The sequence below is a fragment of the Panthera pardus genome, unplaced genomic scaffold (genome assembly GCF_024362965.1).
Source record: "Panthera pardus isolate Hobbes unplaced genomic scaffold, ASM2436296v1 HiC_scaffold_17, whole genome shotgun sequence".
Classification (NCBI taxonomy): Eukaryota; Metazoa; Chordata; class Mammalia; order Carnivora; family Felidae; genus Panthera; species Panthera pardus.
The window spans coordinates 53,957,732-53,978,974 of record NW_026526732.1 but is presented as its reverse complement, the minus strand read 5'-3'; the positions used below and the strand labels follow the sequence as shown (position 1 = coordinate 53,978,974).

At 39.0% G+C, this 21,243-nt stretch overlaps 1 protein-coding gene across 1 annotated transcript in view; it reads left to right on the top strand.

The window, feature by feature from the left end:
• The window catches only part of AFG1L (AFG1 like ATPase), a 197,779-nt gene that overhangs the window by 24,083 nt on the left and 152,453 nt on the right, over nucleotides 1-21,243 (top strand). The window contains exon 3 of the mRNA XM_019443029.2: nucleotides 10,746-10,969. Coding sequence (XP_019298574.1) covers nucleotides 10,746-10,969 — 224 coding nt within the window. The remainder of the gene's footprint in view (nucleotides 1-10,745; nucleotides 10,970-21,243) is intronic.

The window sequence follows — 21,243 nt, the reverse complement described above, 5'->3', positions numbered from 1 at the left end:
GCCCATCCTCCTTCCACCATAATGTTCTGCCTCCCTGTTGTACCTGTGGGGACAGATGTTGGCTCTGTCACTACCTGACTATGGGAACATGGACAGGTTACTTACTTAGCCCCTTTGTGCCTCAGTTTCTCTACCTTTATTTCCTTATTTAAAATTTTCTTTATTTTGAGAGAGAGAGCACGAGCACAAGTGTATGTGAGCTGGGGGAGGGGCAGAGAGAGAGGTAGAGTCAGAATCCCAAGCTGACAGCATAGAAGATCATGACCTGAGCTGAGATCAAGGGTCAGACCCTTAGCCGACCGAGCCGCCCCAGCGTCCCCCTGACTCTTCACCTTTGAAGATACTGTTAGTACCTATGTCATACGGTAGTTGTGAATATTAAATTAGTTCATATATGTAAAATACTTAGAAAAGTACCTGGCACTTAGTAAGTACTTAGTAGAGGTCAGCAGTTGTTGCTGCTACTGTTAATAGCCACATGATCTTCATCAGTTTACTTAAGTTGCAGTGCTAACTCTGGTCCAAATTATGGGGATCTTTGAGCTAGATTATTGTTATAGTTTCCTAACTGGTCTCTGCTACTACTTAAGAAAATATAGGTAATAGCTTTTATTTTATTTTATTTTATTTTTATTTTTATTTTTATTTTTATTTTTATTTTTAGAAAGTGAGAGAGAGAGGGAGGGACAGAGGAAGAGGGAGGGAGAGAATTTTAAAAAGGTTCCACACTAAGTGTGGAGCCTGAGGTGGAACCTGATCACAGGATCCTGGGATCATGACCTGAATCGAGTTGGAAGCTTAACCTACTGAGCCACCCAAGCACTCCTGTGCTTCATAAACTTTAATGTGTATATGAAACACTCAGGTGTTTTGTTATAATGCAAATTTTGATTCAGACTTCGAAGTGGGGCTTGAGATTCTATATTTCTATTAAAGTCTCTGGGAATGCCTAGGCTATTGGTCAGAGACTCTAGGATATCCCTTTTATTTTCATCACTGTACAGATCACTGTCTGCTCCTTTAATTTTTTGTCTCTTTTCCCCTTGACTGGAGTGAAGGCTCCACAAGGGAAGGAATTTTTAGTGTGTTTTTTTCACGGGTGTCAAGAATAATACCCCAGATGTAGCTGGTTTTCAGCGAACAATGAATGAATGAATGAATGAACAAATTTATCCCTGGATTTTTTAGTTATTTGTATAATAAGATTATTGTGAGGATTAATAAAAATAATTGTCATTACTCTAGTCCATGGCATACGGTGAGTGCTCAAAAAAAGTGAGCAGCTATTAATAGATTTTCCTTCTAAAACTCTTAAATTTTGGTAATTCTTTAAAACAGTGGTTCTTAACCAGTTTTCACAAACTTGTTTGACAATTCAAAGGAGGCTGTAGTATGTTCAGAGATCTTGCCTCAGAAAAAATACACAATTAACACATATACATACCCATAGTTTGTTTTTATTTTTATTTTTATTTTTTTTAATTTTTTTTTTCAACGTTTTTTATTTATTTTTGGGACAGAGAGAGACAGAGCATGAACGGGGGAGGGGCAGAGAGAGAGGGAGACACAGAATCTGAAACAGGCTCCAGGCTCCGAGCCATCAGCCCAGAGCCCGACGCGGGGCTCGAACTCACGGACCGCGAGATCGTGACCTGGCTGAAGTCGGACGCTTAACCGACTGCGCCACCCAGGCGCCCCCCCATAGTTTGTTTTTAATAGGCTCCCAGACCTCTCCACCCCCACCCCGGTCATGAACCATAAATTAAGACCTTGTTTAAAAAAGAACTGTGTGTTCTATAATAGCTCTTGTCAGGGCTATTGGTGAGTTTGCCTTTTTCCAATTTCTTTTATAATTGTGCTATGTAGTTGCCTCTTCTTTCTGCATTATATGCTACCATGTGCCATTAAAACCAGTGTAAACCAGTGTAGCTTAGTATTTATTAATGTAGTGAGACTAGTTAAGTGGAGTGTATTAGCTTGTAGACTGCAGAACTTCAGAATTGTTTTCTTCCAAATTGCTCTCCCTGCCAATAGTGCCCCAGCAAACAAACATGGTAAATATTCCCCAAACCTGTGGCATTTCCTGTAAGAAATGGGGCACGAAGTGACATGGGACAAGAAGGGCAAGGATTTTTTTGTAAGCCCAGGGAAAGTGGTCTTATTACAGGAAGCAGAGAGGCTGTGGTGGGCAGACTAAACAGATTTTCTGAGAAAAAGCTAAAACTACAAAGGAGATTGTGATGATGCCTGAATGCATTGAACCCAACCGCAGATCTGGGCAGTGCTGGCCATTAAGACATGCAGGCATTTTGAACTGGGAGGCAATAAGAGAAAGGGCCAAGTGATCCAGTTCTACGCTTCATCTTTTGTTTAATATGAAGACCATAGAATCCTGAGGTTATGTTCACTTAGAAAAAAAAAAAAAAAAGGAAATCGGAATAATCACAAATTCACTCAAAGGTTGGGGAAACTATTTTTTCCTGGGGTGGAGGGTGGGTAGAAATAATTGTTAAAATACTATCTAGGAAGTCATAAGCACTCAGACAGAAGGACATCATGATATTGACTAAGTCTTGTAGCATGTGAACTATGGAGTGTAGTGAGATCTTCTTAAAACATTTAAGAGAAAATGGTAAAATCAGGTACAAATTGAGGCATTAGAACAGTGCAGGCTTTATGGGCCTCTAAAATCTTCCATTTATGTTTGTAGATCGCTGTGTGGATCTTCAGAATGGCATTTTCCCACTGTCCATTTGGAGTACAATAAGACAAATTAATACAAATCAAAATAATATGGCAGCAGCATCCCATAATTTGTGTACACTGATGTAGTAACAGATTTAATTTAGTGCAGCTTTTGAGAAGTCTTTTGTGTTTCAATTTATACAGCTGCTCTCCAGGCCCAAGCTGGCCAATCTCTCAGCCTTGAGTGTCTTGTCTGATTCTCTCTCTCTTTTTTAGACATTTTTTTTAAGATCAGTTAAAAAAAGATCAATTTTAGGTTCACAGCAAAATTGAGAGGAACGTACAGAGATTTCCCACATTCCCCCTTGCCCCCCACATGTATTGGTGCCCCTATTATCAATATCCCTCACCAGAGTGGTGCATTTATAAGAACTGATGAACCTACATTGATTCATAATAATTACCTAAAGTCCATTTGGGTTCACTCTTGAACAATGGGTATGTATGTATGTATATATAAGGACACGTATCCATCATTATAGTATTATACAGAGTGTTTTCACCACCCTGAAAATCCTCTGTGCTCTGTCTATTCCCTCCTCCCTTTGTCCCCAACCCTTTGTCTACTATGGATCTTTTTATTGTCTCCATAGATTTGTCCTTTCCAGAATGTCATATAGTTAGAATATCTGACCTTACAATATGCAGCTGTTTCAAATTGGCTCTTTCCCTTAGTTATATGCATTTAAGTTTTGTCCATGTGTTTTCATAGCTTGATAGCTAATTTCTTTTTAGCGCTGAATAATATTCTATTGTCTAGATGTACCAATTTATTTGGCCATTTGCCTATTGAGGGACATCTTGATTGCTTCCAAGTTATGGCAGTTATGAATACAGCTCCTGTGAACATCTGTATGCAGGTTGTGTGTGTGTGTGTGAATTTAAGTTTTCAATTCCTTTAGTTAAAAACCAGGGAACATGATTGCTAGATCATATGGTAACAGTAGGTTTAGTTTTGCAAGAAACTGCCAAACAGTCTTCCCAAGTGGTTGTACCATTTTGTATTCCCACCAAGAATGAATGGGAATACATTCTTGCTCCATATCCTGGCCAGCATTTGTTAGTGTTCTGAATTTTGTCCATTCTAATAGGCGAATAGTGGTGTCTCATTATTATTTTGCTTTGCATTTCCCTGATGACATATGATGTGTAGATAGATTTTTTCCTATGCTTCTTTGCCATCTGTATATTTTCTTTGGTGAGATGTCTTTGGCCCATTTTTAAATTGGATTGTTTTCTTATGAGTTTTAAGAGTTCTTTGTACATTTTGTAGAACAGTCCTTTATCAGATGGGTCTTTTGCAAATATTTTCTCCTGTTCTGTCTCTTGTCTTCCAATGACACCATGGCATTGACTTTCGCAGAAGTTTTAAATTTTAATTGAAGTCCAGCTTATCAATTATTTCTTTCATGGATTGTGCCTTCAGTGTTGTGTCTAAGAAGTCATCACCATAACTCAAGAGTGTGTAGGTTTCTTCTATGTCTTTTTATAATTCTCCTATGTTACCTTCTAGGAATTTGATAGTTTTGTGTCTTACATTTAAGTCTGTGATCCATTTTGAGTTAATTTTTTGTGGAGGGTATATGGTCTTGTACATTTTTCTTGAGATTTCTTCTTTAACACATATGTTAGTTAGAAGTGTATTGTTTAATCTCCATATGTTTTAGAATTTTCCTGTTACTTTTCTGTTACTGATTTGTGGTTCAATGAGTTGTTGTCTAGAGCAGACATTATATGATTTCAGGTCTTTTAACTTTGTTAAGATGTGTCTAATGGCCTAGAAGTAGTCTGTCTTGGTGAATGTTCCATGTGAGCTTGGGAAGAATGTGTATTCCCCTGCTGGATGAAGTATTCTATAAATGTCAGTTAGGGCAAGTTGATTGTTAATGTTGAGTTCAGTATGTCCTTACTGAGTTTTTTGCCTGCTGGATCTGTCCACTTCTGCTAGGGGGATGTTAGAATATCTGGCTATGATAGTGAATTCATCTATTTCTCCTTATATTTCTGTCAATTCTAGCATCCTATGGTTTAGTTTGATATTCTGCTATTAGGTGCATATGCATTAAGGATTGATTCTTCTTGGAGAACTGACTCTTTTATCATTATGTAATATAATGCCCTTATTTACCTCTGATAACTTTTCTTGCTTTGAAATCTGCTGTGTCTAAATTAATACAGCTACACCTGCTTTCTTTAGTGTTAGGGTATATATTTTTCGCCATTCATTTACTGTTAATCCATATGTCTTTATATTTAAAGTGAGTTTCTTGTAGACAACATATACTTGGGCCTTGTGTGTTTTGATCCACTCTGACCATCACTGTCTTTTAATTGATGCATTTATATCATTGATCTTCAAAGTGATTATTGATATAGTTGGATTAATATCTACATGTTTGTTATCTTCTAGCTGTTGCCATTGTTCTTTGTTCTTGTTTTTGTTGACTTCTCTTTTTCTGTGTTTTGTGGTTTTAACTGAGTGTTTTATGATTCCATTTTCTCTTTCTTAGCCTGTCAGTTATATTTCTTTTTACATTTTGCAGTATACAGTCACAGCTGATCCAAGTCCACTTTCAAATAACACTACACCACTTCAAACGTAGTGCAAGGACCATGTTATAATAACAAAATAATCCCAACTGCTCTCTTCTGTCCCTTGTATTATTGTTGTTATTTATTTCACTTATATATAAGCATGCATAAACATATATATGACCTATGCCTAAGCATAAATGATTGAATGCATTGTTGCTATTATTTTGAACAAATTGTTATGTGTTAAATCAATTAAGAATAAAGAAAGTAGGGGCACCCAGGTGACTCAGTCGGTTGAGCGTCCTACTTTGGCTCAGGTCATGATCTCACATTTAATGGGTTCGAGCCCTGCATCAGGCTCTGTGCTGACAGCTCAGATTTAGAAGATTTAGAAGCCCAAGGGGATTTTTCCTGTATTGACACTAAGAACTTGGTTGAGCTCTTGGAGGTAAAATTCAGGAAAGTATGGGAGCCCCTCTATGCTGGTTACCCCTGGAGTTTTTAAATCTTGAGTTGTTCACATTGAGCTTCTAGCAATTTGTCAAATAAGTTCAGGTTTTCCTACCCTGGCACTGGTTCCTGGGATGGTTTCCACTCGTGAGTCTCTGCTCCGGTAAGCGATTACTCCCTGTATTTGCCTGTCTTTCTCTTTAATCTTAGGGGCAGTGGTTTGCCCTGCATCCTCCCTTGTCCTATGGATCTGGGAAGAGATGTTGTTTTTTCAGTCTGCTTAGCTTTTTCATTGTTAGGATAGACTGGCAACTTTCAGGCTCCTTGCATGTGGAACTGGATAACTGCTATTTCTCTTTTTATGCCTGCTAACTAGCTGAAGTGATGTCTTATCTTCAGTGTGCCTTGGTTCTCTTTTTTGAAAAATGCAGGTGAAGTATATATACTACTAAATAAAGATGTTAGGCTAGTGAAAAATCAGAAGCAAAGAACTTAAGCCTCTCTGTGGACCAAGAGAAACAACGTGCTTTGCCCACAGTCCTGATCTTTCTAATGACTACCTTTAAAAATCAGATATTTTATGATTGTGAAAAGGAATATGAAGACTGAAGAGTAGCTCCTGGATTTGGCAATAGTAGGCCTTGGGTGAATTTAGCAGCACCTGTCTCAGTAGAAGCTTGACCACAATGGGTTGAGAATTGAGCAAGATGTGAGGTAGTGGCCAGAAGAAGTAAAGGTAATCAAGTGGTTTGGCTTGTGAAGGAAAGGAGGAAGAACAGATGTCTTATGACTGGTTTTGTTGTTAGTATATAATTTGAAGATAAGAAAGGGTTGAATCGGTATGAAAAAGCTGGTAGAGAGGGGAAGGTTGATGATATAATACAGAGGTGGTTAGTGAAGAGAATGACATCTCTGGAAAGGTAGGAAGGGAGGGGATTCAAGAAATATTTCATAAGCACCAGTTATGCCCCAGGCACTGCTCACTGGGGAATATACAGCATTAAACAAAACAACAAAAATTCCTGTCCTCAAAGAGCATATACCCTTGGGGGGAAACAAACAAACAAACAAACAAACACACACTCTGGGTGGGGAAGGCAGACAGAAAACAAAAAGGTAAATAAGTATAATATATGGCATTTAATATAACTAAATCTAGTAGTTCTTGGCACATATTTAGGTCACATACATATAGTAAAATATTATTAAAAATACCAGAGTATGTCATGCATATTTTTCTTTTAAACCATTTATACTCTTACTAAATGTCTTATTTCATGAAAATTGTTTTTCAGTTATTTATACATGAGTGAATATTGGATCATGATGACTAAAGAGGGTTCAAAAATTTGAAAGCCTCTGATTAGAGAACAAGGAGGCATTAATATCCTTGATGGAATGAGAAACAACTCTTAGGCTAAGGAAAGAGAAAAGGATGGGGTAAATACAGGTGAGTTTGGAGGTTTTGGTGGTAGGGAGCTGAGGGACTTTGAGGGGTGGTGAGGTTCTGTGAGGGAGAGATTAGGCTGGCAGAGGCTGGAAGAGAAGGATGTCCAGCCAGGGAATCTGTATGAACAAAGGCACTATGAAATGAAAGAATGGATTTGAGATGTGCTGAGTAATCCACTTGACTAGAAGACAACTCCCATTACTGAATCTCCCTTTGCATTTTCCATTTAACCAGCTTCCTGACATTTCTACTACTGCCCGTCCCAATTTAGGCCTTTATTATTTCCCACCCAGAATAGTTTCGTAACCAGTTTCTCTGTACCCAGATTTCTTTCACTTGCTAGTGCCAGTTGATCTGATACATTACTGCTGCATTTTTTTTGCCCCTCCACCCCCACTTAAAATTTAAAAAAAAAGCAACCTTGATATTCTCTATTACCCTGTTACCCATTACATGTGATGGATGCTCAATTGTTTCTTGTATCAGTGGATGCCTTTTGGAGAGTAGAGGGAGAGTAGTCTGGAAACGCAGACTGGGGCCCTGTTCTGGATTTCTCGAACCCCAGAATGAGGATACTGTGTTTGGGGATTCCCAAGACTACCTCCAGGTTTGGTGACTTGTTGGGAGAATTCACAAGACTCAGCATATAGTCGCGCTCACGGCTGTGATTTATTATAGTAAAAGGATACAAACACAGTACAGCAAAGGGGAAAGGCATGCAGGGCAAAATCTGGAAGAAATTAGGTGCAAGCTTCCATGAGTCTTCTCCTAGTGGAGTCACATAAGACATACTTGGTTTCTCCAGTAATGAATTGTGACAACAGATATGAAATGTTGTCTGTTAGGGAAGCCCCATAGAGACTCAATGCCTAGGGTGGAGTGGGGACGGTCGCATAGCTACTTATTGCATAGCATGTACTAACATTCTATATGCGTAGAAGGAAACTAGGTGTTCAGCATAAGCCACGTTGCTTGTACATGGTATAAACGGTTCAGGCACAGCGAGTCACTCCATTTCTGGGAATGGTGGGAACCCTCTTGGAATCCAAGTTCCCAGCCAAGGGCCCACCGTGTAAGCAGACCTTTCCAAGGACAGTAATCTCAGGCCTGCTGTGCTCACTCTTTTCTGTACACTGTTTGTACTTAGTGTGATTCTATAAGGTGGAAAAGTGGTTTCAGGGCTGCTTTAGAAATAGGGGTGGTACAGTTGTAGAAATAGAGGAGATGTGAAGAGGGTGGGATTTTGTGCTCCCCTCCCACTTTTCTCTTTAATAAATTTAGGATTCCATGGAATGTTTTATATGTAAAAAAACAAAAAAAAACCAAAAAAACCCCACAACGCTGCTGTTAAAATTATGTTTGAAAACCATCCTTTAAAAACAAGGAGATGAATTTCAAGGTAAATATTGATAAAATCACACTTGGATTTTAGCAAGATCATTTCTATAGTTGATGGAAGATAATTTAGAGATTGTGGTAAATTTGGGGTCAGTGGAGGTGATCAGAGGCAGGGAGGCCAAGCCAGAGATCATGAGAGTCCCAGCTAGGGTGGTGATATGAGGAAGAGTGGCAGGGGATGGATTAGAGTATTTGCCATGTAAAAGGAGTAGTATGGACGGATGATTGGCTGAGGACCTGGTTGAAGAGCAAGATAGAAGTTTTTTATTCTTTTCCATAAAAATCCAGTAGGTGGTCCGGAGCTGATTTGGCAGCTTAACATTGTTGGAGAACTTTGCTCTGCTTTGCTCAGCATTCTGCGGGCCTCTCCTTGCCAGGATGGCTTTTCCAGCTGCAGTGCCTATACTTACATGCCAGTTAGAAAAAGGGGAGGGGGAGCAGGAGCGGTTTGCCCTTTCTCTATAAGGGCATGCACCAGAGCTGCTTGTTTCAGGTTACATCCCATTGGTTAGAAACGGTCCTATGGCTGTGCCTGGCTGCTTGAGAGGCCAGAAATGGGTTATTTAACTGGGCAGCCTTGTACCCAGCTAAAACTTTTATTCAGAAAGGAAGAACAGCTGTTAGAAGACAGCCCTGCCCTATCCCCAACATTCGTGATTTATTTAGAATTTTTTTTTTTCCTCTCTTGGGAAAAAGATGGAAATAACCTTGACTGTTCATTTTTTCCCCAAGGTAAGTAATTTTCATGTTACTGAAACAAAGGAAACATGGTATTCAATGAAACGAGAACAATACTCACAGTGTATCTTTGCAAAAGTTTTGTCAGACTCAAAGATGGGCACAGCCCTATCTAAAAATGTGCCAGGTTGCTGCTGTTTATTGTTGCTTTTACAAAATAAGGAGAGAGATAGTCAATATTATAACTTTGTATGGTGATGGGTGGTGACCATCTATTGTGGTGAGCATTGCATGAGGTATAGAATTATTGAATCACTATGTTGTCCACTTGAAACTAATATAACATTGTATCTCAATTATACTAAAGTAAAAGAATAAATAAAAAAAGAAAGGGAGTTTCTGCTCACTGAAACCTGCCCCAGATAAGAAATAGTTATGACTGATCTTGCCACGGACAGTCATTTCTCTCCCAGGAGAAGCTAAAAAAAGGATCAGAAAACCTCACTGCTTTGAAACAGACACTCTATTGTGTTTCACCTCTTTGTGTCCAACTTAAAAGTTGTGGAAAAGGGAAGGAATCTTATAAGCAGAGGGCTGAAATCAATGTGGTAATATATGAATGCTGTGTGGTTTTGGAGAATAAAGAATAAAGGGGCAGTAGAAAACACTTTGTGACTAGTCTCTGTGTCTCTGCCTTGGTACTCAAGAGCCAGAATTAGGCCTAATTCAGAGGGGCCAGCCCTGCTGTGGGGAAGGATCTGATGAACCGAAGTGGCTTGTTTAATGGAGTAGAGATAAAGCAGAGACTCTGTGGCAGGTTAGGTTTTTAGAAGAGGGGTTACAGTGATAGCTTATGGGGTTTGCAGTTTATTCCTTTTTATTTTATTGTTTTAATTTTTTTTAATGTTTATTTTTGAGAGAGGGAGAGACAAGAGTGTGAGCGGGGCCAGGGCAAAGAGAGAGGGAGACACAGAATTCAAAGCAGGCTCCAGGCTCTGAGCTGTCAGCACAGAGCCAGACATGGGGCTTGAGTCCACGAACTGTGAGATCACAACCTGAACCAAAGTCGGATGCTTAACCGACTGAGCCACCCAGGTGCCCCTATTTTAGTTTTTTAAATGTTTACTTATTTTGAGAGAAAGAGTGTGAGCAGGGGAGGGGCAGGGAGAGAGAGAATCCCAAGCAGGCTCTACGCTAGCAGCTCAGGGGCCCCATCTTGCAAACTGTGAGATCATGACTTGAGCCAAAATGAAGAGTTGGACGCTTAACTTACTGAGCCACCCAGGTGCCCCTACTCGTTTTTATTAAAAGGAGATGATTATATTTATTGAACAGAATGTGTTTTAATCAAAATGAGATTTATAATAACTGCTCACATATACATACTTGTAACAGAAAGGTTTTAATGTGACCATTAAGAAACCTGTGGAGTATTATGAAATACTTTCCTTTAAGAAAGTCTAAAGTTGTATATATTTTTTGTTTATAGCCTATACAGTTCAGACACCTGAGATTATGTCTCCCACTGCGACTACAGAGGTTTATTCAAAAGCTTTGGCTGTTTGCCATGGACCACTGGACCACTATGACTTTCTGATCAAAGCTCATGAGCTAAAGGATGATGAACATCAAAGAAGAGTCATACAGTGTTTGCAGAAATTACACGAGGACCTTAAAGGATATGATATAGAGGCAGGAGGTCTTTTTTCAAAGGTAAGATTTGTGTGATATTAAAGATCAAACAGTTAAAAGTGTAGGCATTTTATAAAATGGATTAAGTGCAGTTAGTACAATCATTAAACCGCTTCAAGATTTCTCACCAGTTCCTTTAAACAAGCTCTGTTGGATCTCCATTCCTGATCTCTTGATGCTCCATAGCTTTCTTTTACCTTTGGGTGGGGGAGATTCAGATAGCTTCATATTTAGGTAATGACTGATGCAGTCTAGTCCAAATGACAGCTGTGCAATTCAAACACTTCCCCTGTCTCTAGCTCAGGCCTGTCCCAGGATCAGCAGTGCAGAAGGCGGAGTGATTTGTTCTTCCCCTTTCTCCCCTCCTCCTCCTTTCTCTGCTTGCCTGGCTTCTCCAGGGTCAGGATGAGAGGGAAGGAAGATTACAGAAAAACAGTGGAGTCTTCAGTGACCAGTTAAAAGCTTTTGGTGTGGTAGACACTGACATGCTAGATCTTTGTTGAGGGGCACAATGAGGGGTTCTTTTGGACCCTGGGGGGACCTCCCCACTGCTCCATTTTTGGATCTCTTAGGACTCTAGTTGAATACCTTGCAACACTGCTTTCTGCTGCCTCCCCTTGCCTTTACACTTGACCTTCTTGAGTAGGCTCCTTTCAGGACAGCTCTAGCCAGGACACCTTTTATGGTGTCCACTTAGGCCACAGGGAGAATAACATCTCCTTTCTCTAATCCATACTCCAGCATCAGTAACCCTCCTGGGAACACGTGTCAAGTATTTCCATGAACACTTCATTAGCCTGCTTCGGTACCTGCCTGTGGATTTACTCACCTAAACAAGCATCCAGCTGAGGAGGGGGATATCCTCTTGTTATATACTCAATCGTGGTCTTTTTGGATGCTTCTCTTGGGACTACCTGCCCTTAGCATGAGGTTTATCTGAGGGAAATAGATGCCACAGCATTCCTTACTTAGCTAACAGCTTTCTACCTTGATTACTTCAGTTACACTTTGTTTTTAGGAATATTTTTGCCTTTTGTTTTTCTTTTTGAAGTAATTCCTGCATGGGTATGACTAATACTCTCTTTAGAATGTAGGGAAACTTGTTTCTCCTTGTCCTTAGCTTTGAGCTTTTGCTGAAATTCTGAACCAACAGGAAAACTCCATTCCTTATTCCATTATGATGTTTATTTATTTTTGAGAGAGAGACAGAGACAAAGCATGAGCAGGGGAGGGGCAGAGAGAGAGGGAGACACAGAATCCAAAGCAGGCTCCAGGCTCTGAGCTGTCAGTGCAGAGCCTGACACAGGGCTCAAACCCACAAACTGTGAGATCATAACCTGAGTCAAAGTTGGATGCTTAACCAACTGAGCCACCCAGGCACCCTTTTTTTTTCTTTAAGTGTTTATTTATTTATTTTGAGAGAGACCGAGAGAGTGGGGGGAGGGGCAGAGAAAGAGAGGGAGAGAGAGAATCCCAAGCAGTCTCCGAGCAATCAGTCTGGAGCCTGATGCAGGGATAGATATCACAAATTGCGAGATCATGACCTGAGCCGAAGTGGGATGCTTAAACAACTGAGCCACCCAGGCGCCCCTCATCCCATTATAGAAGCCATTGTCATCAGCAGTGTCATCTTCAAATTATGAGAGATATTAATAGTAATAAGAATTAGAGTATGGCTCAACCAGAGAAACTAGTTTTCTTTTAACTGACTGGCCAAACCATCTTCCCCTGACCAACACAAATATTCTATTATCATGAGGCCTTTAGAGAAAGGTTCAGTATAACATATGTTAGTAGTACTTTATTTAAAAACTCTAGGGGCGTCTGGGTGGTGTAGTTGGTTAAGCATCTGACTCTTGATCTTGACTCAGGTCATGATCTCATGGTTCGTGAGTTTGAACCCCACATCGGGCTCTGTGCTGATGGTGGAGAGCCTGCTTTGGATTCTGTCTCTCCTTCTCTCTGCCCCTCCCCTGCTTGTGCGCGCACACACACACACACACACACACACACACACACTCTTTCTCTCTCTCAAATAAATTTAATAAAACCTGTAATCAAAGTAATTTTACTTAAAAAAGTCTTTAGAGTATACTTAGTTTTATTTTTATGGAAAGAAAAAGGCTGTCATCGTGTAAATGTCTTTTGGTTAAATGGAGTAGGGATTCATTTAGGTTACAGAAAGAAATGGAGATTTAGAGCAAGACTACATATGCAAATAACAATGAAGGGCATCTCCCTCATACAGCCAGGCCTCAGCCGGCTTTACATCAGTGGCTCTGAAAGCAGCCAGTGACTTGATTGGCGGGTAGTAACATGTTCTTGCCGATTCTTCCTCCAGTCCTCTGCTATTCATGTCATTGACTTACTTTGTTGTTCCTTTCCCCCGTGTCCATTTCCATTTCTGTTTGTTCTACCAGCTTATTAACTCTCTTCCTGTATCAGTGGTTTAAATTCCTGGGTAAGAACCTGATAGGACATCCAATCACTTTATCCCTGTTTGGGCAGGGCTTTCATACCGGGTTTTTCAGAGGCCGCCAGCCAGTGTACAGATCATATCTCTGCCTAAGGTACCATCCAGGGCTCCCATAAGTGTGGTGATTTCCCCCTAGAAGTAGACTGTGAGTGTGGTGGCCACTATGATTGGCCAGTCCAGCACAATGGTTATAGGAAGTAATAATGAGTTATCCCTTTAGATGGCCACCCCTTCTTTTTCCAATATTTCCAAAAGTCTATAGGTGAGTAAAGAACTAAAAAGTTTGGAAAATGTAGACCGCTTATGTACTGTGCACCTAATTATAGTTTGTAATACAGATGGTCTTCCAAATAAAATATTGGCGTAGTTACGTGTCATAGCCAGGAAACAGGATGTTTTACTTAACTGGGTTTTTGGCTATCTGAGAGTTAAATTGCTTTCATGAATGTTCTATTTTGTTCTGTTTCTAGTCCTTTCTCTCCCTTTTAGAAATACAGTCCTTTTTTTCCTCCTCCCCATTCTGTATCATCCTTGGGGCTCAACTTACTGTGAGTGGTGAACTCACATCCAGTGAAAAGTATCCTTTAATCATTAAAGTATCTGGTTGCCAATGCAACATGTTTTTTTTTTTTTTTCCTTTAAAATTGTTGTTTGACTCTTTTTAGGGGTATTCTCCCACATTTTGTCTTTTGATTTCTGAATATGGAAGTGATGCATCTGCTTAGTAAATTGATAGCTATTTAGCAATATGTAAATGTAATATTTAGTATATAGGATCCCTGGTTTTAAGGTGTAGTTGTAATCTTATAGAAGTAAGAGATTAGACATCTCGCTAATTTTAAACACATCTACTGAAATCTTATATTTGTTAAGTCCTAATGCATCCGTGAATAGTCTTTTGTAGACAAATCAACATCTCTTTGTGATGGTATTTATCCTGTAGTTCCTAAAGCTTGCCAAATCTTTAACATTGAAAAAGACCCCAACATCTAACATAATTTGAATAAAACATACATAAAAGCTTTAGTGGTTTTTTTTTTTTAAAGAGCTAGAAGTTTATTGAATAGAGGAGACGGGGTTCTTCACCTTCAGACCACACCAGGGAGCTACCCTGGCCAAGACCTTCAGGTGTCTGAGGAGTACTAGGGTTATACCACCAAAGACCCGAAGAGAGGAAGGAGAGGGAGGGTAGGATCCCTCCGAAGGGCAAGAGAGGAAATTCCTCACCATTCTGGGCAAGGGCAGTCTGGCTGGTTCCCTCAGGGGCTTTGGATCCTCATTGAGGAGTAACATCAGCCCAAGGTCCAGTTTTTACAGACAGTATGTCTTTCTCTGACTGACTTTTTTCGTTTAGCGTAATACACTCTAGCTCCATCCAGGTCGTTGCAAATGGCAAGATTTTATTCTTTTTTTTATGGCTGAGTAATATCCCATTGTGTATATACATACCGCATCTTCTTTATCCATTCATCAGTTGAGGGACATTTGGGCTCATCCGGGTGCCTGTATCCCTTTGAATCAGTATTTTTGTATCCTTTGGGTAAATACTTAGTAGTGCAATTGCTGAGTCATAGAGTAGTTCTATTTTTAACTTTTTGAGGAACCTCCATACAATTTTCCAGAGTGGTTGCACCAGTTTGCATTCCACCAGTGTAGGAGGGTTCCCCTTTCTCAGCATCTTATGACACCTGTTGTTTCTTTTATTGTTAATTTTAGCTATTCTGACAGGTGTAAGGTGGTACTGTTGTGGTTTGATTTGTATTTTCCTGATGATGAGTGATCTTTTCATGTGTATGTTAGCCATCTATATGTCTTTTATGGACAAATGTCTATTCGTGTTGTCTGTCCATTTCTTTACTGGATTATTTGTTTTTTGGGTGTTGAGTTGTAGAAGTTCTTTATGTACTTTGGATACTAACCCTTTATTGGATATGTCATTAGCAACTATCTTCTCTCATTCTGTAGGTTGCCTTTAGTTTTGTTGATTGTTTCTTTTGCTGTGCAGATGCTTTTTATTTTGATGAAGTACCAATAGTTATTTTTGCCTTTGTTTCCCTTGCCTTAGGAGACATATCTAGTAAGAAGTTGCTACAGCTGATGTCAAAGAGGTTACTGCCTGTGTCCTCCTTTAGGATTTTAATGGTTCCCTGTCTTACATTTAGGTCTTGAATCCATTTTGAATTTATTGTGTATAGTGTAAGAAAGCAGTCCATGGGGCGCCTGGGTGGCGCAGTCGGTTGAGCGTCCGACTTCAGCCAGGTCACTATCTCGCGGTCCGTGAGTTCGGGCCCCGCGTCAGGCTCTGGGCTGATGGCTCGGAGCCTGGAGCCTGTTTCCGATTCTGTGTCTCCCTCTCTCTCTGCCCCTCCCCCGTTCATGCTCTGTCTCTCTCTGTCCCAAAAATAAATAAAAAACGTTGGGAAAAAAAAATAAAAAAAAAAAAAAAGAAAGAAAGCAGTCCAGTTTCATTCTTTTGCATGCTGCTGTGCAAATTTCCTAGCACTATTTGTTGAAGAGACTGTCTTTTTTTCCATTGGATTCCTGCTTTGTTGAAGATTAATTGACCACATAGTTGGAGACCTATTTCTTCTAAAAATAAGCACTGATATGCCAAGAAGAAGGAAAATTTGGGCTACTAGGTTTTTTTAGTGAAAGGAGAACTTTAATTATAAACTTGTTGATTTTGGAAAGTAGGATTTATGATTTTATTTTTCTTCTAAGCTTATTGAGAAATTTTTGACATTTAGCTTAGGAAAGTTCAAGGGGTACAATGTGATGATTTGATACTCATGTATTACAAAAGATTACCACAATGAAATTAGTTAATATCACCATCCCCTCACATAATTACCATTTTATTTTTGTGATAAACCATTTAAGATCTACTGTCTTAACTAATTTTGGGTATATAATACAGTATTATTAATTTTAGTCACCATGCTGTACATGAGATCCCCAGAACTTATCCTATAGCTGGTGGTTTGTACTCTTGGACCAGTATTTTTCCATTTCCCCCAGGCTCCAGCCCCTGGTAACCACCATTTTACAAATTTGGCTTTTTTAGAATTCTACATATAAGTGGGAAAATACAGCATTTGTCTTTGTGTGACTTTTTTCACTTAGCTATATGAGTATTTGGTTTTTGTTTTTAAAAAAATTTTTTTTTCAATGTTTTTTATTTATTTTTGGGACAGAGAGAGACAGAGCATGAACGGGGGAGGGGCAGAGAGAGAGGGAGACACAGAATCGGAAACAGGCTCCAAGCCATCAGCCCAGAGCCTGACGCGGGGCTCCAACTCACAGACCGCGAGATCGTGACCTGGCTGAAGTCGGACGCTTAACCGACTGCGCCACCCAGGCGCCCCTGGTTTTTGTTTTTAATGTAAGCTCTACACTCATCATGGGGCTGGAACTTACAACCCCGAGATCAGGAGTCACATGTTCTACCATCTGAGCCATCCAAGTGCCCCTGGGCATTTGTTTTTAATGCAGATATTTAAACGTTCATTATAGTGGACTTTTTTTTCATTGTACTCCTAAGAAACTTGCTGTAAAGCTAAACTATAATATTAAAATAAAATGCATCTGAATTATTGATGAGAAAAAAAACTGGTGGCAGTGTATTAGGCTGCTTTGATGTACCTGTATAACGATGTTTTCTGTATTAAAAATTTGAAAAAGTTATGAGCAGATGACCATTATATAGAAGCAACAAACTATGAAAAATGAGCATTTATGAACACTTTACCTTTGTTATCAAATAAAACTTACAACCAGGTTAATCTGACACATTTAATGTATGCATAATTGTTATTGTGCTGTGAGGTAATTAGGCATAAATGGTAAGTAGTTCATGTAAATCACTATAATTAGAATTACTTTTACACAGCCAAATCAAGCATTTCTAGAGTCAGGGAGGGAGAGAATTAAATAGAGTGTGGAGCTACTGTGAACATCTCTGTTTCCATTAATCAGGGGTATACAGGCAGCCAGGTTTTTTCATCTCTTGGGAGGCGACATCATAGCCTAAGAGACCTGGGAATAGGAGTGGAAGGCACGGTATTCCTTTCCTTTTCCTCCTGCTCTCTACAAAATAATTTTCAGCTTTTCCCTAATGAGAAATTATTTCAACTTCCTCTTACATCCTATCATCTTTTATTTGGATACTTGTTCTTACCCTCCTAAGAACAATGCATAGATTGCGTAGAAAAGACCTGTCCTGCCTTGAAAGCCAGCTAATCTCAGGTCTTGATGCTTTTCTTGTTCTGGCTTCTAGTACTTGGAGGCTATGAGCAGGATACCTGGAATGCTGGGCTGTAGCCTTTCCTCGTAGGGGATGTGGGAGCCCTACTTGTCTGAATCCAAGACTAGGCTATTTGCTGCTTTTCCTCAGTTCTTCCCTTCTCTCTTCCACCTAAGGGAGTGAATACTTATTCTCTCCATTCTTCTTAGAACCAGCATTTCCTAGAGGTAAAATGGGTTGAGCAGCATGATTTGGTTAAATTTTCTCTGATCCCTTCATTTATTAGAAAACCATAAACAACATTGAATACAAATGGGCAACATCTGTAGCTATATACAGCTTTATTGAAGACCAGGAATATTTTTATTTTTTTACTTTTTAAAAAATATGTAACATTTTTATTTATTTTTGAGAGACAGAGAGATACAGGGTGCAAGTGGTGGAGAGAGAGAGGGAGACACAGAATCCAAAGCAGGCTCCAGGCTCCCAGCTGTCAGCACAGAGCCCAGCGTGGGGCTTGAACCCACGAACTGCAAGATTGTGACCTGAGCCGAAGTCAGATGGTCAACCGATTGAGCCACCCAGGTGCCCCAGGAATAATTTTTGAATGAATGTTTCTTGTATCAAATTTTCTGAAAGCTGTAGCAAAATTATGTCCTAACCCAATGTTGGTATTGTCTGTAAGAAGTAAGATCAGGAGTCAGACTACATTGTTTATTGAGAACTAACATATCCCAGACTCATTTAAAATCTGAAATTTGAGAAACAGAGTGTAATAGGGCTGTTTCCATCTACAGAATAATTAACCAGTGCATTCAGTTTTATTTTCTAAGGTGAAATTTCTAAGCCATCAACATAGATGAGAATATCTTTAATAAGTCCCTTGAAATGAATTTAAAGGAAGGGATATAGCCCTACTTCATAATGTTGATGATTGGAATGCTTTCTGTCTTTATCAACCAAAGCTGACTACTTTGGTTATGGAAGCAAAATTACATAGGCCATAAAGAGGAATCAGTACTGTGGAATCTATGCTGAGATTATAGTCAGATCTCTAGATCACAGGTTGGCAATTATTTATTTATTTACTTATTTGGCAAATATTTTAGGCTTTGGGAACCGTATGACCTCTCTCCCAATTACTCGGCTCTGTTGTAGTCAAAGCAGCCACAGAAATACATAAATAAATGTACTTCAACAATACTTATTTACAAAAACAGGCGTCAGGCTGAGTTTAGCCCACAGGTCATAACTTGCTGACTCCTGCTCTAAATGAGCGCTACCTGAGCAGATTTGATGGCTGGTGGGAGACCACTCATTATATTCACAATTCTACTTAAACTGTACTTAGTCTAGCTTTTCAGTCTAATTTCCCATTACCTCTCTTTATATATACCTGCCTCTAGTCAACAGAACCATTCAGTGTTCCATTAGACAGACAAATGGAACAAAATAGAAAGTTCAGAACTTGAATGAAAACTTGATGTGCTATTGACTTGGCACTGAAAATCAGTGGGGAAAAAGATGGTCTAGTCAATAAATATGGATGAGAGGCTGAGAAAATTGATTATGTGAAAAGTAAAATAAAATTAGGTATCTTTTTCTTTAAACATAAACATAAATTACATAGAATTAATGTCTTAAACTTCTTGAAGAAAATATAAAGGAATATCTTTATGAACCTGGGAATAGTAAAAATTTCCTATATAAGATAGGAAAACCTAAATTATGAAGATAAAGATGGATACATTTGACTATACTAAAATTTAAAACTTTTAGCTGAGAAAAAGTGACATAGAAAAGGTGAAAAGGCAGAACACAGACTGGGAGAAAATACTTGCATTAAAAATAATTGATTGTGGATTGTTATCTAGATTGCATAAAGAACTATCAAAAACAGAAGAAAAAACACCTCAGTAGAAAAATGGATGAAGAGTCTGTCTTGTGGGGATAACTAGCAGATGCCACAAAACTGGATAAATAAATCAGAATGTATTTCTAAAATGGAATGTTGCGTAACATGGGGATGTTTTTTCTGAGGAAATAGGATACAAAGGGAGGCTTCAGTTGTGTCTGATATTTTATCTTAAATTTTGGGATAAATATGTTAAAATATAAAGATTTGAAAAAGTTGGGTGGTAGGTAACTAGCTATTCAATATTTTATCCAATTTATCCTATTTATTATATTCTATAGTAAAAATATTTTAAGTGTAATTGTTAGATATTTCAACAGATTTCTTAAAATCATTTTTAGGGGCACCTGGGTGGCTTGGTCGGTTGAGCATCCGACTTTGGTTCAGGTCATGATTTCACGATTCATGGGTTGGAGCCCTGTGTTGGGCTCTGTGTTGACAGCTGAGAGCCTGGAGTCTGCTTCAGATTCTGGGTCTCCCTCTCTCTCTACCCCTCCCCCGCTCATGCTCTGTCTCTGTCTCTCAAAAATAAATAAACATTAGAAGAAACTTTAAAAATACAATTTAAAAATCATTTTGGGGAAATTACAACTTGATGATGTAATCTTAGACTCTACTGTTTCATCATTTGCTTCTTACAAATAGACTAAAGAAGGGGAACTATTAGCACATAGCTCAGAAAGGCCTAGAAAGTACTATAGACTTTTTAGCAATGGAAATTTTTTTCTCTTTCTGAAGTTCCATAAGCTGAATTGTCTTGGTTTAAATCTTTTTCATGAATGCCAGATGTTTCTGAGTTCTATATATGTAGGTAGGTATTCATTTTTATTTATTTTTTTAATGTTTATTTTTGAGAGAGAGAGAGAGAGAGAGAGAGCAAATGGGGGCAGGGCAGAGAGAGAGGGAGGCACAGAATCTGAAGCAGACTCCAGGCTCTGAGCTGTCAGCGCAGAGCCCGATGGGGGGCTCAAACCCATGAACCACAAGATCATGACCTGAGCCGAAGTCAGACGCTTAACTGACTGAGCCACCCATGCACCCCTGTAGTTATGTGTTCATTTAATGTTGATTTAATCTTATCTTATGTTTGGTAATGTTTTGTCTTTTTCAAATAATGTGCCCATTTCAAGTACTGGGGAAATAATGAGCCAAGTGTTTTCTTGCTTTTTTTTTTTTCTTTTCTTTTTTTTTTTTTTAACTTTAAATCCAAGTTAGTTAACATATAGTGTAATAATGTTTTCAGGAATAGAATTTAGTGATTCATCACTCACATATAACACTCAGTGCTCATCCCAACAAGTGCCCTCCTTAATGGCCATTGCCCAGTTAGCCCATCCCCTCACTAAACACCCCACCAGCAACCCTCAGTTTGTTCTGTGTATTTAAGAGTCTCTTATGGTTTGTCTCCCTCTCTGTTTTTATATTATTTTTACTTCCCTTCCCCTATGTTCACCTTTTTGTTTCTTAAATTCTACATATAAGTGAAATCATATGATGTCTTTCTTTGACTAATTTTGCTTAGCATAATACACTCTAGTTCCATCCGCATTGTTGCAAATGGCAAGATTTCATTCTTTTTGATTGCTGAGTAATATTCCATTGTATATATATACCACATCTTCTTTAGTCATTCAAGAACAATATTTCTAACACATAATCTG